General features: G+C 35.0%; 3 protein-coding genes across 6 annotated transcripts in view; 1 reads left to right on the forward strand and 2 right to left on the reverse strand.

Moving 5' to 3' along the window:
• Window positions 1–1,318: 1,318 nt before the first annotated feature.
• On the reverse strand, window positions 1,319–5,872 carry LOC127795945 (hydroxyproline O-galactosyltransferase GALT6-like). The gene is given in 8 exon segments (XM_052327930.1): window positions 1,319–1,955; window positions 2,221–2,328; window positions 2,954–3,127; window positions 3,220–3,348; window positions 3,434–3,724; window positions 3,800–4,032; window positions 4,795–5,360; window positions 5,362–5,872. Coding segments are annotated over 8 exon segments (1,989 nt in total). The 5' UTR covers window positions 5,637–5,872; the 3' UTR covers window positions 1,319–1,742.
• Window positions 5,873–15,203: 9,331 nt separating this feature from the next.
• LOC127795086 (transcription factor BHLH089-like) overlaps window positions 15,204–27,691 on the forward strand; it is a 38,092-nt gene continuing 25,604 nt past the window's right edge. Inside the window, exons 1-6 of one of the 4 annotated variants that reach the window (XM_052326542.1) lie at window positions 15,205–15,725; window positions 16,289–16,492; window positions 16,585–16,650; window positions 17,428–17,496; window positions 17,594–17,665; window positions 18,401–18,830. In XM_052326542.1, the coding sequence (XP_052182502.1) occupies window positions 15,459–15,725; window positions 16,289–16,492; window positions 16,585–16,650; window positions 17,428–17,496; window positions 17,594–17,665; window positions 18,401–18,481 (759 nt within the window). In that variant the 5' untranslated portion in view covers window positions 15,205–15,458 and the 3' untranslated portion in view covers window positions 18,482–18,830. The other 3 variants (XM_052326541.1, XM_052326539.1, XM_052326540.1) reach the window with 3 other exon arrangements.
• On the reverse strand, window positions 19,466–20,281 carry LOC127795089 (germin-like protein subfamily T member 2). The gene has a single exon (XM_052326546.1). It carries the CDS (start codon window positions 20,244–20,246, stop codon window positions 19,569–19,571), a length of 678 nt encoding a protein of 225 aa, XP_052182506.1. The 5' UTR covers window positions 20,247–20,281; the 3' UTR covers window positions 19,466–19,568.

Here is a 27,691-nt window from a genome sequence, read left to right on the forward strand (position 1 = left end):
AGGCTTTCTGCTACCTCAGCAGGTGTAAATCTTGATTTACTCTTTTTAACTGCTCAATTGATTCAAACACTGGATGTTCTTCTATCTGCAGGTATCTTTCTGAGGACCTTAAATCCCTCAAAGATACACCATGGAAGCTCCAAGTATGCTTCTCCGTCTGTTTGACCATAGGAATCAATTCGAAAGATCTTGCACCGTCTCTTGCGTCTCTGACACTATTGGCAGCACCTCGAACATTGCTGGATGCTCAAAAGTATGTGCTTCTGCATACTCTCCCTGTGGATTGGAGGTCTGTGAGTATGTCTACTGTTGCTGTAAGCTTCCTCTTACTGTTCTTTGCTTTGATTTGCTCTAGTTTTAAAAACATGATCATATAAAATAAGTTACATTTAATAGCAGCTAAACATATACAAACATCTTTTTAATGCCCATGCCTTTTTATTGTATATATAAATACAAAATCAGTTTGAATCCATCTCCATGAAAGCCAGCATCTTCACCAAAATAACATCAGCCACGATTCCTAGTAAAGGGGTAGGTTGAAAAACTTGTTTGGAGGTTCTAGTGTGGGTTCGATTCTTGAGAGAAGCAGAATGCTTTCTTTTGGGAAAGGCTTTTAGGAGTGATATTAGTTGTGCTTAGGCCTATCATCTTGATCATTTGAGCACATTTCTCGATTTATCTCCTCAGTGTAGCTTTAGGGGCGGGGTGGCTGAGAATGCCAATAATGAAACATAATCCAAAAAAAAAAATAACATCAGCCATGAGCCTACTATAGTTGTCCACTCATTCGGTGCCAAACCTACCCATCTGGTCATCACCTCTCACTTAAATATGCCCGTGACATGAGGCCACATAAAGAACAATATGTTCCCCGCACAATAATAATAATAATAATAATAATAATGGCTAATGCCTTTCACCTACATTTGAGGCTCTCTCCTTGTCCCGTCTTCCCACTCACTAGGTTTCCTCAGCAGTCAGCCCGACCCCACTGTCCTTTACTTTTCATGGACCATTCCATCTTTTGTGGCTGCTCACCATCAGCAACAAACAATTCTATTTTGGGCAATGACAATTCTGTTCTGTCAACTCCACGAGTTCTACTATGTATGATGATACAATCAATCACAATTTCAAGCCAACCCCCAAGAGTTATCTTGTGGATAAAAGATTATATTCTAAACAATCAAAATTTAAATCTTTTTAAAAAGAATCAACACAATTTTTCATATGCTTACTTGACACGTATGAGTTCACCCAATATATATTTAATTATTAATCGAGGGAAAATTAGTTTTTTCCCCAAATCATAATATGCAAGACACCAATCCATAGAAATCTCACCCAAATATCTTTCCCCGTGCCTATGCTTTTGAAGCATAAAATAGGGAGACAACACACAAATTCTAAGATGGAATGATAAAAGCCATTCTATTATGCTGCTATCATCATGTAAATTACAGAACAAGTAGTTCTACAGAAACGTTCCATTCACAAGTAACCCCCCTTGATTGTTACATAACCTGAAAGCAGAAAAGGTGAAAGGAGATATGGAGAAAAAATAATGAATGAATCTGGAAGGGCTGGATTAGCCCAGCATGTAGTTCAACCATCCCCAGAATATACACGGTACCTGACGCTATCCCTGCAAAATTTTTTGTTCCGGTTTGACACGTCAAAACTCGATCTCTGTCGCCATATACTCCGAAGAGATTTCTCAGTTAACCGAACGCCCGTTGTCATCTCATGTTGCAGCACTGAGGCTTTACTTGCAATTGCAGTTTGTTCCACATGCAGATCATCTGCCTCGGCGACTGGTAGTGCGCTGTGTAATAATCTTCAATGCACCCGAACTGGCAGAACTTCAAGCTGTGAACATACTCTACCGGTTGCGAGCTGTTGACAAACTGCTCCACCCACATCCCCATACTCACATCTTCCATCTTGAACAACTGCACAAGGTGAAACTACTAGTTTAATGATCATTGTAAACAACCCGTCACTACCTGCATGTTTCCTAATTTGCTTTCATCGTGATATATATATATATATTTTAATTTTTGGTGCGTGCTTGGTAAGATCGCTTCTTTGTGATCAAAGAGTTGCAGGAAAAAAAAACACAAGGGGAAGACTCGTGCTGTCTTGCACTAGAGACTTCCTTTTTGGAGGGGGCAGGGGATTCAAAAGGATTGCAAAAGCAGGTAATTTGCAACATACCCTTAATCTATGTTTCTCGTACTCAGATACAATAAAGTTTGCAATGTCTGACGATACAATGTAGCCTGGGCCATTTGCATAAGGTGGATAATCTTCTTCTGGCCATTCCTGAAGCATCTCCAGAATAAGTGATATGAGACTAACATAGAAAATGGCTCTGTAGATAAACGAGTAACAGATAACAAACAAGAAGGGAGTAAACAACAGTAACGCTAAATTTTAGATGGTGTTGAGCGAAAATTATGAATCACCCAGAATTCTACTAAGCTAAAAAGTTTGAAACTGTTCATGGTTGGTAGTCTTGAGGTTTAACCACTCATGTTCTAGTGAAAATGTGAGTAGAACCACCAGTCGAAAAGTGATAATGATCTTCAAATTCCTTACAGAACTCAATATATTAGATTATCATGTATCCCGTGTAATCTCTCATACACCCTGTTATTCAAACAATATAACATACAATTATATAGGAAATAAATGTGTGGCTATACCTAAAAGGTTTAAGTCTTTTTCTAAACACCAAGTTCCTAGTCATCAAAGAGCTTGAGAATGTGTCCTAGCATAAAGTATAAGCGAAGCACTGCAGTAGATTTGCCTTTAAAGTAATGATATCTATCAAGAATCTAAATGCCTTGAGCTTAAAACATGTTGGTAATGGATACAAGTCAAAGCAACAAAAAGAAAGCAAGGGCAAAAATCATCAAACTATCAGAACCGCGGGTTTCGGTGTTACCTCGTACGTGACCGCCCATTTCCCAGTGCGAAGGGGCTTATGGTAGTAATTAATGTTTCCCACATAAAAGCTTTTACCATCAGGTACTTTCCCTACTTCATTTATAACCGCATCCACTCGGACAAATGTATCGTCGTCACACTTCATTATATACTTTGCAGACACTACCCGGGCCTGTAACCAAATATAGATATCATCGCATAGTTAGACTCCAGATGGATGTGCTGCATTACCTCCTTCACATAGAATGGCTTTCCAATACTTACCCCATATTCACAGATGGCAACAGTTTTCAGAACAACAAGATCATAGTTATCCATGTAAGGCACTATAACAATGTCGCCGAAAAACTCTGCTTCTTTCTTTAGCTCCACATCCACCTCTTTTCTTGAGTGCTGTTCAACATCAGTTTCATCTCAAAATTCTTAAATAAATTAGCATCAAAGTTGAACCACAGATGCCGTCAATGTTGTCACCTACCAGTGCTACGAAGAAACGGGCAACCGCGTTAGAAGACTTGACAAGCCTGTGCTGCATCCAAGACTTCCGCACGGCCATCCGCTCAGCAAAATGGTTACCTGCTGAAAGGATGCCAATGAACATTTCCACAGGCCCTTCAGGAAGGGGAGGTGCCTTCCACCTGCTGGACATCTCAAGATGCCTCTGAGGAGCAAAGCTCGGATGTGATGTTGGCAAGGATGCAGCAAATATGGAATGGAGGTCCACGTCACCGTTCAAGAATAGGCCGGTGGCATCCTCGAGAGAAAATCCCTGCGAACGCTAACAACCTTGCTTAGGATAAATTCAAATTGATCAAGAAATAATTTGGCTATGCATTCCACTCACAGTGCGATAAGGGAACGAGGTGACATGCCTTCCATCGACATTCACATGGTAGCCCTCCAAGCCTGCACTAAGAGTAAGGACAAACAGTTTGCCCTCTGCAAACGGGTATGGCCAATCAACGGTAACCTTCTTTGTTCGGCCAATTAGTCGGCTCAACCACCATGTTGACTTTGACTCCTCGGAGTGGTCGCCGTCGTCACGGATCCATTTCTCACACTTCACTTGACCATCAACTGCAGAGTATGAGTAAAAGAGACTAAATGAGCCACCAAATGGAATATCTATCTGCGTGACTAGTCGCGGAGATCGGTGATACCAACTTCTGTGTCACGAAGGGAACCCTCCAAACCACAATGGAACAGCAGAAAAACACAAAGATCAACAACTACGAAATAGAGGATAGATAAAAACAAAGAGTTTTCATCTCTGAAACTTCCTACGCGTCCTTCCTCAGATAACAAGTTTCACTCTAGAAGAGCAGTGGATTGCCTGTCTGTGGCTGTGGGACCTTGCTGATAGTGAAAATTTTATCAAAACAGTTTCCAAGTTGTCAAAACAGTTTCCAGCCGCAACCCAAACAAACAAATTCCTTAAATTTCATTCAATTACCACTCCCCTCATCTCAACAAACATTAGTCCCCAATGCATGTTTTGCTCCTCGCTTTGCCTAGCGAGGGTTGAGTGAGAGTCAATTTTATATGAAGCCTTACCCTTGCTTTACAAAGAGGCCATTTCCATTACTTGAACACGCAAGGCACTCAAAAGGGAACAGCCCACATTCAAACCACTTCCCTAAATAATGATCATAACTTGAGTAATCAGCCCAATTCACAGATGCACCCCCCCCACAAAGCAATCAAATCAGATTGAACTAACAACTAACCAACTATAAAAACTTGTGAACCTAGCTATATGCAGTCTCTACAACTCAATCAAAGCAAACTATTTTCTCAATTTTCAATCAGAATCAGTAAAAACCAAGACCAAATCCTCACCAGTTTCTTCGTCAGCCCTCGATTTCCACCCTTCGCATCGCTGCGCCGTGCCCCACTGCATCCTGTAACAGGTGTTCTGCTCAATCACAGGCTTCCCACTCCAATCCCCCTTCAATCTGGGATTGAAATGCAGAACCCTCGGCGGGTCCTCTCCATCCACGGTCTTCAATCCCTGAAGCTCCAGTATGAACTGGGAAACCATCACAGATTGTCCATCTTTCAACATTGAAATCTTGGTTTCTTGCTCTTGATGAGCCTCTCTTGGCTTCCCCACTAAAGTTATGTGAGATCCCAGAGTTAGGCCGCATGGCAGAACCATGATCTGGCCCCGCTGAGTGAACTCGGCGCCGGAAAAGGACACCGAGTTGGGACACGACTCGGTCCGGCTCTCTCTGGCCGCCGTGGCTTCTTCCAGAGCTTTCCCCGATTCGAGGTCCACCCAGAGCTTCTTCCCCAATTCGAAGGCCTCCCTGGCGGATTTCTGAATCCCCAGAAACCCGTCTTGGCCGGCGTTATTCGGAGCGGAAGAATGGAAAGTCAAGCTCGATAAGGCCTTGAATTCTGAGGTTTTCGGAGCTCGGAGAGGGAAGTTCTTCGAGAGGCCGGATTGGGGCGTCTTTTCCGGCCGTTTCCTCCTTGCTCTGCATCGGAAGCGACCGGGAAACGGCGTCGGCGAAGAAGCCATTCTGTCCTTCTTGGGAAACGGCGCTGAACCCCGTTTTGAACACGAAGGGGACTTCGAGGAAAACCAGGAACATGTAAAGAAACCCCACGAACATCAGAATTTGGATCGACCTTTGCCGACCCAGCGACACGAACAAGTCCAGTTTCCCCCTCTTCATCGACTGTTCTCGGATACCGACCACCTGTTCGATGAAAAAACCGAAAAGAAATAACTTTCCAGAAACAAAAACCCAAGTCCCAATCCGAAGAGACCGATAGAGGGGAAGACGATACACAGAGAGAGAGAGCTGTTGCGAAGAAGAGAGACTTCTTTCTCTTTTTCTTTGTTCGTCTCTCGTAATCAAATCGAAGAAAAGGTCCCACTTTTAAACAGAATTGATTTTAGGCATAAACGCGAAAATCAGAATATTTTCCATTCCAAGTTTAATAGTATTAAACTCCAAACTGATTTGAAAGAAACCAAAATGTGAAATCATTCATTCAACCCACCATTATTGACACGGTTTTGCTACTGTTTTTTGTTCTGCCTTCGATATTCAATGCAGTTTCTGAGTTTAATTTAATTAATGGGGGTGGGGGCACTCCAACTGGAAGCTTCTTTGGAAGCTCCTCCTCTTCTGTTTTGAAACAATTTCTTAATGTAACCGAATCATTCACATTTAATAATAAAAAATTTTTAAGAGTCAGACACAGATACTTATGAAATGAGGGGTAAAAGATTAAAATGTCATCGTTCATATTATATTATATTTTTTTTAATATAATATAGATAAAGGTATTTTAATTTTTTAATTTTCATTCTATAAGTTTGTTTGTCAACTTGTCTGGGTTTGTAAAATAATGTTTCTATAAAGTCGATAATGTTTCTTTAATAATAATGTTTCTGTATGTAACCGTTTGTGATGCCAATTTTAAAATGAGTTGAAATAATAATGGGAAATTGTATAATCATTTGACTTAAAAGGGCAAAATAATGGGAAATCTCTTCATTCAAATAGCTTTAAAGATAGTAGAAAAGAATATGGAGGTCGCTGACACAGAACCCACCCACCACCACCATAAAAGTTTTACCACATTGAAACAAAGTTTGTTAGTGATTGCCCCCATTACATAAGAATTCAATCATTCAAACAAGGAAAATCAATAACCCACAAATTATCTAACTTTTAAATTATCTTAAATTTCAACACCTCAAACTTATCACATTCCAATAACCAAACAACATTAATAATAATAATAATAATAATAATAAATAAAACTTTACCATTACTATTAAAATTAAATTAATTTTTCATAATACAACTTTATAGTTGTGAGTCATCTAAATTTTCTCCTATTATGTAGGGATAAGATCATAAGAATGGTTTAGATGACTTAACACCTAAGAAAATGAAAAAAATAAAAAAAATTAATTAAAAAAAAAAGAGAGAAAAGAGGATGAGGGGGTCAAAGCGTGGTGAAATAATGAGATGAGATGAGTCATGATATAATATTACAAAAAAAAAATATATCTGTATCTTTACAGAGCATTAATAATAAATAAAATTATTATTATTATTATTATTATTATTAATAAAATTAAATTAATTTCCCATAATACAACTTTATAGTTACGAGTCATGTAAATTTTCTCCCATTACGTAAGGATAAGATGGTAAGAAAAATTTAAATCACTTAACACTTGGAAAAAGAAAAAAATAAATAAAGAAAAGAGGAGGAAAGGATGAAACCGTGGGGGAATAATGAGACATAAAAGAAACATCTGTATCTTTGCTCTCGATGCTTTGTAAAGTTTATATCAATTTTAAACACACCAATCCATATGCCTCTTCGTGGGGGATCATTACCTGTGCTGCCACGCGTTATTTTATCACCACCACCCCCACAAACTCAACAAAAACAATATATATATATATATATATATGCCTGCCTAGTTGGAGCTGAGAATAGTTTCCTTTTTTAATATAAAATAATTTCTATTTTAAAAATTATTCACTTCAAAGGTGTGTTTGATTGTAATGATAGAATTTAAGTAGAAAAAAATGAATTCTAAATTATTGAATTATCTAGAATTAAATTTCAGATAAAATATCAATTGAAGGTGTTTGATTGATTTAATTGAATTCTAAGAAATTATCTAAAAATAAATCAAATATATTATATAAAATATTTTAAAAATTAAATATATAAACATATATATATACATACAACTTGAAGATGTCATGGTTGCCGCCACTCTCGCTCGTCCTTTCTCTTGCTCAATCCGTCATCGTCACTACTTGCCGTTGCCGAGTTTCCCCTATTGCCATCACCATTGTCCCCTCGGCCACTGCCTCTCACTCGCCCTCTCGTTCGATCGCCTTCTCTCTTACTCATCCTTTCATTCAATCACTTTTCTTTTTCTTTGCTTATGTAAGATCGCTCCATTTCTCATTGTTTGGAAAATCTATTCCAACCCCTATTCCATGGGAAAATGAATCTCGGTAAAAGTGAGACACGAGGGTTAAGCCAAAGTGAGAAAATATTTTTCATGAAAAAATTAGTTAATCAAATACTATAAAAGTTAAAATTTGGGTAGAAATTGATCATTTTTTTAATAAAAAGAGTGTGCAATCAAACACACCCTAAGTAAAAATTTACTTAGATTTTGATTCAACAAACATCTCTATTTGGAGTTATATTTTTAATAGAATATATCATATAAATTTTAACTTATTAACAAAATATACTAAATATTTATAAAGTAAATTGTGCTCGAATTACGTGTGATTTGAGTCACTTATTAAAAAGTCATGTGGCGGCTTAAGAGTGTTTTTGAATCGTCTTACGATATTATCTTTTCATACAAATTCTTTTTCTTAAATTAAAAGCTTCCGTGAAATTCTAATAATTTTGCTTTAAATGTCACCTAGCCTCGTCATTTTGACTATTTTCTCACACACTCTTTAGTTATTTTAATTTTTTCTAGTCCAAATCTAACGAGAAAGATAATTTAGTTAAATTGTTTGTAAAATTAAATGGAGAAAATTTGTGAAAAAAATAAAATAATTATTACCAAAAAGGATAAAAATATTCTTAAAATTACAAAAAAAAATCTTCATATATATTAATGACCCACAAAGTAAAAGTCTTGTTATTCTTTTGATTCACATTTTATTATGTATGTATATTTATTTTTAATGAAACTTTATTGTATATAGATTGAATGCGTTGGGGGGTAGGGTTGGGTTTTGTCAGTTATGTATCCTCCCTCCCCCCCCCATTTGACGTTGATTTCCAGGCCAGCATTTGGCGGGCTTCTAAATTTTGACCTCTACTGCATGCACAAGACTAAAAGTCTTCCCTTTGATAAAAATATAATTTATCTTGAAAATATGCTATAAATAAATCCTCTTTTAAAAAAAAAAATTAATCCTAACAAAAAAATGAGTAAAATTTATTTATTATAAAATTACAACTGAATTCTTTTTCAGAATTTATCAAACAGGTTCTTTTAATTCATCATGAAATATAATTTAATTGTTTTTTTTTTTTTGAAAAATAGGAATGAAAATTTGAAGATTACAGACGGCATCATCATCATCATCAATCACATTTGAATTGAATTATTATATGAAACATAACCATTAGAAATGTTAACCGGCCGAGCCCAACAACCAGCCTGCCCGAATCCGAACCCAGACCCACCAGGAGGCCCAGGCCCCTCTAGCCCTTTTTGCTACATTAAGAGCTTAATGCCGCCTTTATTGTTCGTGACATACTCATAGACCATCAATCAATGACCCAAACTAAAGAATTTCAATACAACAGCTTCCAATTTTTCTCCACCATACCCAAAGGTAGATAATATTCGAGTTTACCTTTTTATCACTAAAGAAGTGTGGTGGCAGACTGTCCGCAAAGGAATGTCATCCCAAAGACTTTCAATACAAATGGGGTATTATTTATCACTAATTATTAAATAAAAAATTTATATTAAAGGCAAGCCAGCAAGCATCACATGCATATATTCATATGCACGTGAGAGTTAAAATGGGTTGGTATTATATTGAAGTTTTCAGCTTCGCCCTTTTTCCTTTTAACAGAAAGAATCGATTCCCAAACACAATCGATCCTTTCTTTTGATTATTGCAAATGTTTTTCAGTACAAATTGTGTCGTTTACATTCAACTTTCTTTTTCCTCAGCAGCTTCGATTCCGTCTTTGACTTCCTACTTAGTGTTGCCTCAATTTATTTATTGTTTGAATACAACAATCAGAGTGCGCAAATAAAAAAAATTGTATTAAATTTAATATAAAAGACATAGTACCTTTTTAAGAATTAGTGTTTGTTTATTTATAAAGAAATATAAAGTAATTTAAAGTATAACGAAATTAACATTCTTAGTAAATAACGTTTATCTTAATTAATTTTAATTTAATTAAAATTAAAATTATTATAGATAATATTTATCTTTTATAGATTATGTTTATCTTATCTTTTTTTGGGATAAAATTTCTTAGAGATATATTTATCTCAATATTTTAAAATTATAATTTTTTATGAATAATTTATTATCTTTTCAAATAAATTTTTAAATATCAAAATTATTTTATTTATACATTTATGTAAAACTCTTTGCGTATTAAAAATTTATGCCTTTCGACCTAAAATATTATTTTAAGCTCTTAAACTTTTACTCAACCTTTGTTTATGGGACAGCAAACACAATAAGTTCTTTATGGGCACTAATCTCTTTATCTTTTTTGTGTAATTTATTTATTTTTATTTTCACCCAGAAAGTCTGCTGCTGCCTGCACCCACCACCTTCAATTTCAAATTGTCTACTCATTCAAGCTATAAAGTATATCTGACACTGGTCGCAGGACATAGTTTCGAGGGAAAAAAAAAAAATACATTCTGAAATGTTCCTCTTTAAATCCTCACACTCAGTGGTCCAACGTTGACAAAAAAAAAAAAAAAAAAATTCAATAATTAGAGTGATTTTAAAAATTAATGTTTGCAACGGACAAAGGATTCAACTGGCCGATGAATTATTTGATTTATATTTCTTGTTGATATTGTGGAACAGAATAATGAAGGTGTTTATGATGGTGCGTTAAAAAAATATATATATATATATCTAACACTAAGAACGTGTTTGATAGCTCAATTTTTTCAAGAAAAATGTAATTTTTTATCTATTTTTCAACTTTTGTATTGTTTGATAGTATTTTTTTTCTAAGAAATTCATTTTCCTATTAATGATCACGTGAGGTTATTTTCCTTCAAATCAAGGAAATCAAATTCCTCCGAGAGAGGAGATGGAATTTTCCAAGGAATTGGAAATGGGCGGCCGCTGGGGGGTTGGGGGTTGTTATTTAATAAATATAAATATATAAATATATGTATAAAAAGTGAATATGTCAAAAATTTAATAATTAATAAATATAAATATATAAAAAGTGAATATGTCAAAAATTATATATAAATTATTTCTTTAGAAAACAAAAAAAAATAATTTTGTAGTTTTATTTTTTGAGAAAATAATTTAATTAATTTAAAATATGTTATTATTTTAATTTTTCTATACAAGATTTAATATTTTTTAATACATTTTCACCATTGAATTTCATGGAAAATGTGTCATTTTTCATGAAAAATAATGCCTATCAAACATGAAATGCTAGGAAAATTATCCAATTTTATGAAAATATTATCAATTAAATACCAAAAAATAGAAAATAACATCATTTTTTAGGTAGAAAATTATACCAATCAAACAGTTTAAATTTTCAATTTCCAAGAATTTATTTTCTCTAAAATTCAATTCTTTAGAATTCATTTTTTTTCCACTCAAATTCACCCTGCAAGTCCAAGATCTCAATAGTGACCCTTATCAAAGTGGGATTGATTGATGGAGGAGGAAAGTAAATGAAGCCCCATAATCATCAATGAACACAAACCTAGGGCCCAAATCCCTTACAGTAAATCCCCAGTTCCAACTCAAGGCCCATGCATCTGCGGGCCTTAATTTGAGGCCCAAAGTTTAGGAACACAGGTCCACTTTCCTAAACTCATTTCTCAACCCAACTGTTGAGTTTAGGACACTTGTTAGATTTATTATATAGAAAGTGCATTTGGCATACTGTACTTATATTTCAGATCAACTAATGTGTACTAATTTTATCGCACTGATAAAATTCAGTAAAGAGATAATTTTATCTTTATTTTTAGGAATAAATGAATTAACACACGTACTGAATAACTCGTGATGGAGTTTTGTTTTGACTTGTTTGTTCATTAATTAATTAATTTAATTAAATTTAAACAAAAATATAAAACTCCTTTTTGTAACTAGCTAGTTACATAAATAAATTCGTCCAATTCAATTATGCCCCAAAACAAGTTTATGTATTACTTATATATAAACTCCATTATAATTCAGTTAAAATTCATGTATTGTTCCATTAAAAAGGGCACATACATATTTTTTATGCTCATCAATAAATTATATATTTTTTTCTTTTTTTTGGTTAGCAATAAAGTTACTCACATGTTTATTTCTTATTCACAAAAAAACTTAAAGTAAGCTCGTTTAGGGGTGGATCTAGAATTTATTACCTCGGGGGCTTCAAAATTTTTTTCATATCGTGAGTTTCACCAGTAGAAAAAAATAAAAAGACAAAAATAAAAATTTATCGAGTTTTATATATATATTTAACATAATTTATTAACTTAATCCAAGTTATTTTATTTTTTTAAAAAAATTAGATGGGTTGGAGCTCACCTTGTCCATGGAGTAGATTCGTGAGCTCGTTTAAGTTAAACAAGTTACTTACAAGTACCATGACATATTTAAATCCAATCAAATTTGAATACCTTAAGATATAAAGGAATAAACTCAAATATACAGCATTAAACTTAGTGGATGTGGATTAGATTGGATTGGATTTATTCACACATTGAGTAGGGAGGGGGGTCCAACATTCCAACGAATGAGCTCCACATGAAGTGGCATCCCAAAACAAGAAAGTTTGAAAAAGAAGATTTGGGGGCGACAAAGGTGGGAGTGGAGAGAATATGCATTTATTTAGGGAAAATGCACAGCACAACACAATGCTCCAACTAAGTTTACAAATTAGGCATCCTCCCCATTGACGCCCACATCATGTTTGTTATTTTTCCTTTTCTTTCAAGTTTCCTGCAAAATCATTATACATTTTCAGTACACAAAAATTCCTCGAGGGCCATGTATTTCTCCAGCATTTAACATGTGCCCTTTTAGATTTGGATGGACCAAATAAAGGCATATCATTGTCACATTAGATTATGATTTTCTTTCAGGTAAATTTACTTGTATATATTTCTTATCGTTTTGGTTATTTTATAGGTGTTAGAAGTGTAAATGAACTAATATATTTCATAAAGAATTTGTGAACGAGTTTGTTCATAAATAAATGAATTCGAACATAAATTCAAAGCTCACTTGATAAATGAATTGAATTCGACGACAAAAAACTCAAAAAATACAAAACTTAATATTTATCCATTATTACAATAATTAAAAATTGATATTCAAATTAAATTTTAAATTACGGTTTACGATTAGTCATGCCACCTACGAGATGTATGAGGTATGGCAATAAATACCATAAATGTTAAAAAAGGAAATTGCTTGGCAGGTCTAAAAATAACACAAGAGGGTTTTGGAGTGAAAATGAGCCCCTTTTTTTCTCTTTGATTTTCTAGGAATCCAAACAGGGCAAGCAAACAATGGAAGGTATAAGGCACAACCAAAGATGGCCATCAGGAGTGGTATAAATGTCAGTCCAGTTGGAGTGGGAAGGCATTAGAAACACATGGGGGAATTCCAAGCAGGGAGATGGTCCTAATGGACTTTCAACAGACTCTCATTGCTTAACCAAAAACTTGTGTGTGAGTGTTAAGTAAGTTAGGCCTATCAATAGTGGGTGGGGCTCACAGCTCAAATATTAGAAGAGATTAGGTCTCTTTAGACCCGAAAGCTTCCTTTAACTGTGCACTTCCATGGGTGGGAATCACTTTAAATTAATAGGATTAAATCAGTTTATTTTGATTTTCTTTTAACTTGATTTGACCTTTGATTTCAATTATTTAGATTCGATTAATACTCGATAGAGTTAGAGCCAGAGAGTCTCCTCCTCTAAGTGTTCGACCCAACTCAATTTTTATAAAAAAAATAACGTTAATCTTAATAGTTTTTGTGTTGTAATATGTGTGTCACTATAAATATTTGTTATCATTATAAGTTAAATCAAAATCAAATCGGCTTGTAAACATTCCTATAACCACAATCACTATGACAAACTTGCCAAGTTTTTATAAAGAACAGTTGGGAGGATGGAGAAATGGGGCATTGACGAAAGTGGAGAGCAGTGTTTTTGGCTACAAAAGAGGAATAAATGAGCAAGTCTTGAAGATATACAAATTAGAATATGATGGGTTACTACTACTTACTTGTTAGGTTGAATCTGGCCGCCCAAGAACCCCTTTTCAATGGACCAACTTTCTTATTTTTTCTGGGCTACATCTCCTTATATATACAAAATGCATATATTGAGTTTAAGTAGTTATGAAAAATACCACTGTTTATGTATCGGAATTTTATTTTGAGAATAATTTTATTGAGTTTAAATTAGGGTTTTGTATATTAATTTTAATAGCAATGTTAACTATATAGATAGTCTATATATAGGGTGGAAGGCATCAAGGCACCACTGGATCACCTTTTGATTCTCTCTTTACGCTTTAAGTCCTAACCCATCTCATCAGACTCACCACTAATGCAAAATTGGGGCTTCTTTTTAAAGCAATAATAAATTACTGAGAATTGGATTCTTATCCTTTTCAGCTACACGTGAATACCCATTATAATTATAATTATAATTATAGCAGTCAGGGCAATTACCAAAATTTATAATCACAACTCAATTCAATAAACACTCACTCAGATCTATGATTGCTAATCATATCATATATTAATACAGTTAATTAAAACTCAAACCATTTTGCGACTTTATTTGATTGAATTTACTATCTAGTCTAGATTAAATGATAATCTCGTGTTTAAGTAGTGTAATATTATTAAGTCTTAATAGTTTTTAATTGAGTATTAAATTAATATAATCAAATTAGACAATACAACATTTGGGCAAAATAGAATTCTCAACAAAAAAGAAATAGAATTAACTTTATATTAATGGGATTAAGTGAAGTTTGATTAATTTCAACCCTGAACCGCTAATCAATAACAATCGAGTTCAAAAAAACTAAAAATCAAGTAAAAATAGCTCTAATCAAATTGATCCACTCAACTAATTAAGTTTTTTAAGTCTATGTTGTTGATCCATGAGGGAGTGGAGATCTGGATCCGGGTCCCGGGTCCATGATGATATCGGGCTATGTTCCGGTGTTAACGTCGTCGTGTGGGTACAACGGACTTGCAAAGCTGCGATTTGTTAGGCGTGTGATCCCAGGAATAAATAAATTAATAAATAAGTTCATGGGGATTACCCGCTGAGGGACCAAAACGAGATGCCACTCGCCCCTCCTGACCATAATGTCGGGGTATAGAAGTGATTCCATCGAGAAACGCAAAATATATGGACGTGGCTGTTCGTCACAGCGAGTACAGATGTCTAATCTACGTCCGCGAGTACGTCTAATTAGGTCTTCTTGTACGCCATCCTAAATAACATGCGCCGCGAGAACACGGCGCACCATCACACTCTCATCTCTCTCTCCCTCGCATACTCTCAGAGCTTCACTTTCAGATTACTCACTCTCTCTCTGAATTTCACTCTCAAAAGCTGTACTTTCCAAAAATTGCACATCTCTGAATTCCCTCCTTATTTAAGCCCCCCAAAAGCTAGGGTTCCTCAATTAAGCTTCCGTCCCATTGAGCTGCAACTCGCATACAGATACGCATTTCGTGTATGTGTGAAATTGTGTTGCCGAAATGGATCCTCCGATAATCAACGCGGGCTCGTTCTCGGCGGCGAACCCTTCGTCTTACAGTCTGGCCGAGATTTGGCCGTTTCCGATCAATGGAGGAGCAGGAGGAGGGGGGTTGGGGTTGACGATGAACAGTTTGAGCGGATTCGGCGAGGTGGTGGACGAATCGACGGTCACGGAGCAGAGTGGCAGCAAAAGGAAGCGGCGGGATGCCAATAATTCCGAGGATGAGTCCTCCAAGCTCGTCTCCACGGCCAGACCCAACGATTTGGTACTCCGCTCTCTGCATTTGGATTTGATTCCTGCTCTGAGTTACTGTTTGTTGCTTTATTTGCTGACCTTTTTTTTTTTTTTTTGGTAATTCCACGTCTTCACTCCATTATTGCTTTAATTGTTGAAATTTGATGATTGTCTGTTTAGAGATATTCAGGTCTTAGAGAATTTTCTGGTGATTTCGACTTGTTCAGGTTCACTTAGAAGTTATAGCTTATTGCCTTGTTGCTTCCAAGAAATAAACAATTGTTGCCTTCTTAATTTCAAGGGCTTTGCTGAATTTTGTATTTGCAACAGGACACTTACGCAAAATTTAATTCTTCTATTCTGCTTTTGTTAGTTTACTCAATTTTCCTTGTGGAAACAAGGTCTTGTTGGAATGCCTATGTTGCTAATAATTTTCGCTGTCTTATAAATGTTTGATATTGGAATAACTTGATATGCTAAATCTCATGAATTTTTCCGTTGGAAGCTGGGTATTTGCAGGCAACAGAAAGTAAGGGTTACCTTATATAAGACTCAATGGTCAACCCTAAATAAGTTTTGTTTTCTCTGTGTCAGAATAATTCTAATGCAAAAAGAATGAAATTATCTGCATCTAGAGATGAAACTGGTGGATCCAAATCTGAAGTTGAAGCTAGTTCAGGGACTGGGAACAAGCCTGTTGATCAAAGCATAAAACCTTCGGAGCCTCCTAAGCAAGATTATATCCATGTCAGAGCTAGAAGGGGTCAAGCTACTGATAGCCACAGTCTAGCTGAGAGAGTAAACCATATGCCTCTTGGACTTGCAATTTCCACATTCAATTATCTGTCGAATATGGAGATATACTATAGCCTGAAACATTTCCTTGACAGGCTAGGAGAGAAAAGATCAGTGAGAGAATGAAGATCCTGCAAGACCTGGTCCCTGGATGTAACAAGGTACGTGATATTTTTCTGATAAATAATTGTACTTCTAGCCATATGCAGGTTATAAGAGATTTTTTTTTTCCTGAAATAACATTATTATTTTTGAATTATGGCTTTAACATAAAAAAAACACATTTACCAACCTAGCATCGGAGGTGTACACATCAGATGTCAATCCTACACTGAGCAGGACACACTAGTTCAACTAGCGGGTCTTGTCTACACAAACTGCTGATTGAACCAAAGGTCTCTCTTTGGCCTAGAACCCCCCCAATTCAACTAGCCGGTCTATGTCAACACTTAGCAAAAAACTGCTTAGTGTTTGAAAATATGGTAGCCTAAGTTGGGCCTCTGTATCTCCCAAAACTTGGCAAAAATTTGCTATGTGGTGACAAAGATTTGTTGGTTGAACCAAGGTCTCTAGGCTAGATAGAGACCCCCTAGTTCAACCAGTGAGTTTCTGTCTAGCCTATTGCTGGTTGAACCAAGGGGTCTTCTTGTCCAGAGCAGGATTGGATAAAATTTGATGCTAGATTGATAAATAACATTATTCTGATGCTAAAGCCATAGCTAAAAGAAAAAAAAATGATATTTAAAAAAAAAAGTATAAGACGTGTAATTTAAACACCTAATTCTCCACCTTTGACACTTTCCTCTTGCTCATGCTCACATAATTTTTGGAGTCCTTAAAACCTGTCACGGCAACCAAAAGCATTTGTCTTTCTTCCAGCTTTAATGTTGCAATGGTTTTATTTTCCTGCGAATCTGTGTAATTTTCGTTTTGATCAGGTTATTGGGAAAGCACTTGTCCTTGATGAGATAATTAATTACATCCAGTCACTACAGCGCCAAGTTGAGGTAACTGTAACCGTCCCTGAATGCTTATCCATTTTATGATATTACTATTGCTTCCACTCGAGAAGCTTATTTGCCTTCTGCAATTTGAGTATTGCAGTTCTTGTCAATGAAGCTTGAAGCAGTCAATTCAAGGATGAACCCCTCCTTTGAGGGATTTGCTTCTAAAGATGTAAGTCTTACTGATTAATTATGCTGATGATTTTTTTGACCTTTACCTTTTAGTGTTATTGCTATCAATATATAAGGTCTTCCTAGAAATGCTTGTTTAATTCCCGACTGTTACGGAAACTGCTTGTTGTCATTTGGAAAATTGACAGCAGTAGCAAAGATGGTGATTCAGTCCATTGTTCAGCATTATGAAGGTTTGGATAAGCTCAAAGGACCAATTATGGTTGTGCTACTTAATGTTTACAGTAAAGATGGATTCTGTATTTTCTAATTTATCTTTTTATGAGATTCCTCCTGCCTGAAGGTTGATAGCTTAATTAAATTGCATTTTACTGGCTCGAAGAGAAGAGAAATCACAACTCTCTCTCTTACACACACACACACACGCACAAAAGTAAATTTCTTTCCTCCCTTGTTGAGTTTTTGGTGGAACAACACACATGTAGTCAATCCAAGTAATTGGGAAAAAGCTTAGCTTAAAAGAGATTCAAAGATGTTTTAAGTTCAGCATTTGCTGATATCCAGTTATTAATTAAAAATGCGAAATTTTGATATGTTTGTTTAAAATAAAAGAAAAAGAAAAGGTGCTAAAAAAAGAGCACTAAACCTGCAAAGCTCGTTGATGAATTTCTTGTATTGTAACTTATCTTATTGTGAAAGCACAAGACTTCACATGGATTGTAAATCTAAATGGGTTGTAGTAACAGTCTATATCCCTTTCTTGCTTTTTTTGCAGTTCAACACAGGATATGCCTCTTTTACCTCTCCTATCATTCACACTTTCTACAGTCTTATTTTGACCCTGTTTCCTGGGTAGTGCTCTTCATGTCAGATAGTGATGGTTATGGTTATGAATTGGTTCCCGGTTGAGCACATCTTAGTATCCTTGCTTTTCCTACCCCCCCTTTCCTTCCCTTTTTATCTTCCCTAATCAGTTTCTCCTTTTATTCATTAGTTGTTTCCTTGTAGTTCATATGCCATGTCCTATTATGAGTTGTGCTTTGCCTTTATTTTTCAAAATGAAGATACATCAGATTCTCCTCTGTATTGAGTTTCATTAAACCTTATTTTCTAAATAAGAATTCTCTCTGTAGCAATGAATCTTATGAAAAGGATTGTGCATGATTTTGTTATTCTTGCCCTTTCTTTTATGCTTCTGACAAATAAATCTGGCGGTTCAGGTTGGGGCTCCAACATTTGATGCTACTGACATGATTTTTGGCTCACAAGCAAGAAGGGAATATATGCAAGGATCACAACCTGAATGGCTTCATATGCAGGTCGGTAGTAGCTTTGACAGAGCAACATGATTTGACTACCCGTCAATGTGGTAACTATGGAATCCAGCAGTTTATTAGCCTCCATGTCATCTTCTTTAATCTAGGGGAACCATCATTATCGGTCTCCACATGCAGTGCAGAGTCTTTTCCTTTTTAGTATGACCATTCTTAAATTGTAATCAGAAGGATACCATATTATGTGTAGAAAATTCCTGTCTTCATTCTGTCTCATCTAACTTAATTCGTTGTATTGGTACTAAACACACTTAGGGTGATTGTACTACTTGAACTTCACATAATCAGAGGATCGTTTCCTATTCGCTGTTCATGATTTCACTTACCTGATAGATTTTATCACTTAAATTGATTATGGAACACCTAATAAAGAGAACAGCCAAAAATTGTGTGATCTACTCAAACAAGTGCTAAGAGAAGTTGAAATGATTATTTCCTGCAAAAGAAACAGTAATCTTAGTATTTATCCCATCCTAATTCAACTACCCCAGTAACAATATGAACCCTTTGCAATTGTTTGTTTATTTGATAGTGTAATATGAGAAAGGATACAAACGAACTCAATCAGATGAATAGTAAAGACGGATATCAGTACCCACGAATAACATTCTAGACACCAAACTTAGATTTTATGCCATTGACAACATCTTCATCTACTTGGAATGCTTTTGTCAACACATCATTAGGTATAGATGGTTTTGAAGCAAAAAGAGTCAAGGGCAGGACATCAGTTCCTGGTAGTTGACTGTTGAAAGCAGTAAGGGTCAGGGCCTTCCCCGTCCCATTATTCATCTGAAAGTGAACCAGCCCTCTGGGAATCACAAACATCTGCCCAGCAGTCAGAACCTTTGAGTAGAACACATTCCCTGTTGTGACAAACCCTACAAGAACCTTCCCTGTAATCACTATGCCGGTCTCTGTTGAGCGAGGGTGCGAGTGAGGTGGATTTATTCCACCGGGAGCGAAGTCAACCCGATTCATGGAAAGCCCTAGCGTGTTCAAACCGGGGAATGCAAGAACGTTTCCGGCTGTGACCTGCGCGCCGAATACGTTACTTGTGTTGCCCTCGTTGATCAGCCCGTCGAAGAAGAAGTCTTCTGAACTCACTTCTGAGGCTGGTTTGCAGGGGAAGCCATTAACACTAATAGAGGAATTAAGATCTGCAACACAGAAGTCCTGTAATGGTTCAGGATCAGCAGAAGAGTAAGGCAAGGGTAAAAGGAGCAAGACACTTAAACAGAGGATCAGCTGGACGCAGGAGCTTGAGAGGGTGACCATGTTAGCCATGTGCTTTAGTTTTCTACACTTTTTAAAAAGATGAAGGTATTGGAGGGGGATTTATAGAGGTGGAAAGTCATGGTTTTCAATATGCTGGTCTTTCGACTACACAAAGTCCCCCTTAAAAAATACAGAATTAGATAACCAAAGAAAAATTGGCGGGGATTAGTTTGGTTTGACATGTAACACCCTATCACTTATAAGAACCCAAATTAAATTTAAGGAATGGAGACTTTCTCAACATGTTGATCTCAGGAGGCTTGACCCAGTCAAGTTTTTTATTTTTAATCCTCATTAATAAGATCAGACTAGATGATCAAGAGATTTCACATGTGTTTAATTGTCGTTTATAGATTTAATTATATCCTATTAGATTTGGAAGACAATGTCATTAACTCTATTGGGTAAACTCAGTTTAAGCCGTTTTACATTTATTGGGTAAACTCAGTTTAAGCCGTTCACGCGTGGGCCTTTCAATTTAATTGTTACAACCCCATTGTACTGATGGCCACGTACCTTGACTAATTTATTTAACGTGTTTGATTTGGAGACTATTGTATACATATAACATTTACCCAGATATACCTGAGAAAACAAAACAAAAGTCCAAGGTTTTATCATCCAAAAGAAGAAGAAGAAGTCTAATGTTTTGGACAGCAAGTGGGGATTAGAGTAAAATCAGCGATGTTATTTCATGTTTTATTAATTTCATTTACATGAAAGACTGAACAATTCAAAATTACAACTGCCCTCACATAGATTATTACGAAATGCCTATAACTAGACTTTTTCTTTTCCTTCCCACCAGATATACCTGTTGAACACGTTGTTGGCGAAGAAGACAAATCTATAATTTACCTTCATTCTGTTAAAACATGGAATAGAAAACCTTCATTCTGTTAAAACAGAGGTTGAACAATCGAATTAATAATATATTGGTATTAATTTAGTGGGTTACAAGTTTGATCCTCACCTTATGCAAAGGCCAAATTTATAATTTATCTCTCCTAACGTAATTAAGAACACAATCACCGAAAATCTTATAAAGACTGACATCCCAAGAAAACCTCCATTATTACAATCAACAATAATAATAAGAGCTTTATTATACACTTATCGTTACGTATTTCTAGGAGTTTGGGTTAACTTTGTGGCTACATTGAAAGGGAAGTTTAACTGAAATAGGACTAGCACAAACCCAAGTAAATTAGGTTGGGTTCTCTTTCAACTGGTTTTGAGTTTTTAAATTTTTAAAACATTAAAAATGTGTTTATTTTATTATTTTTAGAAATATCTTTTTAAAAATAAAATAAAAATTGTAAAGAAAACTTTGGGTGTTTTCAGCCAACAAAACGCAAAAAACACACACTCCTCACCAATCTTGCAGAGATTCAGCATCTCTCATCTCTTCTCTTCCTTCGGCCGTCGATCACCACCGCTATCACCGTGTCAATCGCGTCCGCCACCGCCATTGACCGCCCCCATCGCTCTCTTGCTGGTTTTGTCTCTTCTTTTCTCTCTCATCTTTCTTCTCTTGTTAGTTTTTGGATATGTTGGTCAATGGGCTATTGAGTGTCAAGTAATTGCCTTTGATTGCCAGAAACCAACGACCACGGTGGCTAATAGCAACTGGCAATGTGTATATAGGCAGGTGTTCAGTTCGGTCAAACGTTTAAGTTTAGATTTAAAGAGATTTGACCGTTGGATCTTACTGATTTTTGAGTATGTTGGTCAATAGATCATTGGGTGTCGGGTGGTTACCTCTGATTGTCGAAAACCACTAGCCATGGTGGCCAATGGCAACTGGCAATACATTTTTTACTTGTGGCCAAAAATTAAAAATTAGATATACGAAAATTTAACTATTAAATTTGACCTATTTTTGTGTATGTTAACCTCCTTAGCTTGGAGTTTTTAATGGTAAGCTCTGATCATATAAATCTCCGACCAATGGTAGTTGCTAGTGACAAAGAAGATACAAGGTGTCAGAGAAGAGAAGAGAAAAAAAAAAAAATATATTATTAAAATTTGAAAATAAAATGATATATTTATTTAAAATTAAAAAAATGTAGTATATCTATATTATAATTAAAAATATAGGATAATATATAGTATATTATTAAATGTATAATTTAATATAAATTATCATTAAGATGTATGTCAATAATTTATTAATCAAATTTATTATTTTATTTTAATAGTAGAATTTCATTAAAAAGAGTTAATTTTATTATTTAATAATTAAATTTATTAAATAAAATATCATAAAATATATATATTTTTTAAATTTCAAACTAAACGCGTTTTCTAGTTTTATATTTTAAGAAATAGATTTTTAGAATGACAAAAAATAAAATATATTTTTAAAAATTTCAAAATAGACATTCAAAATATAAAAATAAAAATAAATTCAAAATTGAAAAATCAAAATTGAAATTGGAAAAGAAAAACACACTAAAGTTGTAGTTCACAGTGTTCTTGTGAGATCATGCTGATAGCTATTCAGGAACACCCGAGACACATTATTGAAGCTAAATTTCATTGAAGTTAAAAAAAATTATAAACAGGTAAAAGACCATTTTTTTGTAACATGACGTATAGAATGTTGGGCAGTAAAATATCAAATTATTAGAATAAAAAAAATAAAAACACTAAGATAAACATGCAATCATATAAAAATAATATATAGAGACCCCTTAGTTCTACACAAATTGCTGATTGAACTAAGGGGGCATTTGGTACGGGAGAAGTTTTTAAATTCTTGGGATTCATGATTTTGGGAATGCTTTTGGAAATCTTTGATTCCTAGGATTTATACAATTCTATATTTGGATAGATTTAAACATTCTTAGAAATATTGAGTATTCATTTATGAGAATCTTACATCCCTATGTTTGGTTTAAATGTAACATTTTTGGGAATTCATGTTCTTTTTTCAAAATTACCCTTATTTAATTTTTTATTTAAAAATAATAAATTTCTTCTACTATATAAAATATTGGGATCCACAATATCTTTAGAAAATAATTTTATTTTTTATTTTTTTACACATTATGTATATATATGCATGTGTATGTATATATAATATATATATACATAATAATATATATGTTTGTATGAATATCTACTTTAATATGTATAATATTTTATAATAAATAATATAAATATATTATAATATAAATTTCATATTTAATATATAATATAAATATATTATATATATAATATATATAATATATTTGTATGGGATTATAAAAGGATAAGGGGTGTTTTAGTCTTTTTATTTATTAAAAACATTCTCAAGTTCATGGGAAACTTGGATTCCCAACCCCCATGAATTTTTTTTTGTGGGAAAGTTGTTTAAAAATTATTCCCGGGAATCCTATTTTCTAGAATTCTTTTTATAAAAAAGTTGTATCAAATATGGGAATACAGATTTTCAACCTAACATTTTCAGAAATCTTAAAATTTCTACTGTGTCAAACGGATTTCCAACCTAACATTTCCAGAAATCTTAAAATTTCTGCTGTGTGAAACGCCCCCCAAAGGTCTCTCCTTGCTAGGGGTGTGCAAGGGTTCGGTTAGACCGAACTAATCGAACCGAACCGACCGGTTCGGTTCGGTTAAATAAGTCTCGGTCATCGGTTTGGTTAACCGAATGGCGGTTCGGTTAGTTCTTCGGTTAGAAACATGCGGTTCGGTTAGGCTATTCGGTTAGTTTTAATAGGATCGATTTGATGGTCGGTTAACCGTTTAGTCCGAACCGCCCAATGCTCAAACGACGTCGTTTTGTGTATCATAAACGACGTCGTTTTGTGAGATTATCGATTAACCGTGCGTGAGGGGCAGAAAGAAGGCATTTTAGAGCCTTCTCCAAATTTCTATCGACGCGAGAGAGAGAGAGAGAGAGAGAGAGAGAGAGAGAGGAAGGCGATCGAAACCCTAACCCCCTACCAAAACCCTATCGTCGCCGTCACTTTCTACCGTCATCGTCGGTTGCTTTCGGCTTCCTTCGTCTCCACCGGCCCACCGTCGTCTAATTGGTCAGTTTCTCTATCTCTATCGCTATCTTTGTCTCTGTCTCTTTCTCTCTCGAGCGATCTCTTTCTCCCTCTTCATCTCTCTCTCTCTCTCTTAGTTGCTCTATTCCTATATCTTTATATTTATTTTGTTCTTTTGTTTTGCAGATATTAGTGGCGTCCGTCCACTGTCCACCGCCACTCCTAAAGTGATTTAGCTGGCTGTTCGTCGTCCACTCCTAAAGGTTAAAGGTAACTTAGGTTTGTTCTTTGTTGACTGGTTAAAGATAACTTACCTTAGTTTGAAATTGTTAGGTTTGTTCTGTTTGAAATAACTTAGGTTTGTTCTGTTCTCTTTTGTTCGTCCACTAATATGAAATTGTTTTGTTGAGTCAATGACTCAATGGAACATTCGATTACTTTTTAAGCTCAAACCATATTGACTTGTCACTGAAACTAACATATGAACATCAACTGGCATCTTGTGTTATTTGTGTCCAGCCATGACAAGAAGTATATATCTTATACTTGTACATGGAGTTAATCAGTTACTAATAATAATTATTTTGCATTTGTACAAGATAAATGATGATCATATAAATTAACTTCTTAAATTTTAATTATTTATGTGATATATCTACTCTTGTATTTAGAGGAATAAGATTTAAGTGACAGAATTTTTATCTCCACATCAATTGGCTTTAACTATAAACACTCTCACAAATTTGATATAAAATAAAATCATCGCTCTCTTTCTAGGACTTTATAGTGTTTACACCATGAATGTTGGTTGACTATTCTAGTAAAAGTTACTTACTAAAGCTCGTAGTGCAAGCATGAATCCAAAATATCGAAATATTTTTTTTGGGTGATATTTTATCTTGCTATAATTATCTTATTTTGATTAAGTTTGTTTACAAGACACCCACTAAACTCTTCTCATGATGGGATTTGAACAACTGTTATTTGAATTTCTATGATCAGATTTAAAAATAAAAAATAAAAGTAAGGTCAATCCAACAACCTATCAATAGACAATCTGTCAACAGATTGCACAGATTGTCAAATTAAAGAAAATGCCTTCATTGAGCTCAAATTAAACCAAAAGGAAAGGAAAAAAAAAAAAAAACAGAAGCAAAAAACAATCTGTCAACATATTGCATAAAACACAAATCAAATGACAAATACTAGAATATATTTAAACTTACTCTTTAAATACAATACATATTAATTACAAATTTATAATTGTATTAATTTTAGATGGCAAGAGAAGAAGACACCAGTCACACAACAAACATCCCTAGTATGGATGATAGTTCAAGACCTACACCAATAGTATCAAGTCAAGGTAGCCAATCTCAAGCTGATAGAGGTGCAACATCACTAGGAAAGGCAAAGAGAAAAACAATAAGAGTTAGGTCAGATGTGTGAGATCACTTTACAAAATTTACAAATTCAGAGGGTCAAATTAAAGGGAGATGCAACTATTGTTCTAGGGAGTTCCATTGTAATCCAAAAAAAAAATGGGACTACAGCTCTAAGGAATCATATGGGAACATGTAAAAAACACCCTCATGCTTTGGAAACCCACCAAATGCAATTAAACTTGCAACCAACTTCAACGGGGGCTGAGAGAGAGGGGGAGAGTATGGGATTGGTGAATTAGAGATTTGATCAAGTGCTTGCTAGAAAGGCTTTAGCTCGTATGGTGATGGTTGATGAGATGCCTTTCAAATTTGTTGAGCGTGAGGGGTTTAGGCACTTCATTAATGTGATTTGTCCAAAATTTCGTGTTCCTTCACGTTGGACAATTTCTCGAGATTGTTTTGAATTATTCAATGAAGAGAGGTTAAAATTGATGAATGAGTTAAAAAATTCATGTCAAAGAGTTTGCTTAACCACTGACACATGGATCTCCATTCAAAGGATTAATTATATGTGCTTGACGGCACACTATATTGACAACAATTGGACATTGAAGAAAAAAATTATAAATTTTTGTCCAATATATAGTCGCAAGGGTGATGCCATTGCTATGGCAATTGAGAAGTGTTTAATGGGCTAGAAACTTGATAGAGTTTTGAGTTTTACAGTAGATAATGCTAGTTCAAATGATGTTGCTGTGGGTAACTTCAGAAAAAAAATAGCAAAATGGGATGCTAGCATTATGAGTGGCCATTATTTGCATATCAGGTGTATGGTTCATATAATAAATTTGGTTGTGCAACATGGGTTGAAAGAGCTAGATGAATCAATAACAAGAGTTAGGGATGCAGTTAGATATATTAGACAATCTCCAGCAAGACTAAGAAAATTCAAAGAATGTGTGGAAGTGGAAAAAATAGAATCTAAGGGCTTATTGTCGTTGAATGTTGCAACTAGATGGAACTCCACATATTTGATATGTTAGAGACTGCTCAAAAGTTTGAGAGAGCTTTTGAGAGATTTGATGAGGAAGAGCCATGTTTTATGCTTGATCTTGGTACAAGTAGTTGGAATAATGACTTGCAACAAGTTATTACTATTGATGGGAGACCCAAGTCAAAGGATTGGACAAGGGTCAGAATGTTTGTTAGAGTGTTGCAACAGTTTTATGAGCTTACTTTGCGGGTTTCAGGTACTTCATATGTCACCTTCAACACTTTTTTTCATGAGATTAGTACCGTTCACGGTCTCTTACATGAGTGGCAGGAGGGTGACGATCTTGAGTTGAGTAAGATGGCTGGAAAAATGAAAGGAAAGTTTGATAAATATTGGGGGGATCCAGAAAAAATAAATCACTTGCTTTACATTGCTGTAGTACTTGATCCAACACACAAGTTAGAGTTTATGGAGTATATACTTCAAGAGATGTATCCAGGTGAGAAAGGGGTTGTTGTAGTTTTGTCCTTAAAAAATGCCGTATATGCTTTGTATGAAGAATATAAGAAAAAATTGACACCTCAAGGTGAAATAGGAGAGCAGTCTCAAGTGTCTATACCTATTGTGGAGAATGTTGAGAAGGGAAAATCTAGCAGACCAAATTTACTTAGTTCTTGATTCAAAAAGTATAAGTATGCAAGTGGTAGTGGGTCTACAACTGTGCCTTCAGAATGGGATAAGTATTTCAGTGAAGTGTGTGAGAAGGAAGCTGATGACTTTGACATTTTGAATTGGTGGAAAGTTAATTCTCATCGGTTTCCTATTCTATCTTCTATGGCTCGGGATGTGTTGGCAATTCCAGTTTCTACTGTTGCGTCTGAATCTGCCTTTAGTACAGGAGGTCGAGTACTTGATCCATTTAGGAGTTCTCTTTCTCCTAAAGTGGTTGAAAGTTTGATTTGTACTCAAGATTGGATTCGGTCATCTACCACCCCAATGAGTGTTGAAGAAGATTTGGATCATGTTGAACAACTTGAAGAAGGTAAACTAATTATTACTCCTTTTTTTTTTTTTTAC

Source organism: Diospyros lotus, chromosome 2, assembly GCF_014633365.1.
Source record: "Diospyros lotus cultivar Yz01 chromosome 2, ASM1463336v1, whole genome shotgun sequence".
NCBI classification, from domain to species: domain Eukaryota; kingdom Viridiplantae; phylum Streptophyta; class Magnoliopsida; order Ericales; family Ebenaceae; genus Diospyros; species Diospyros lotus.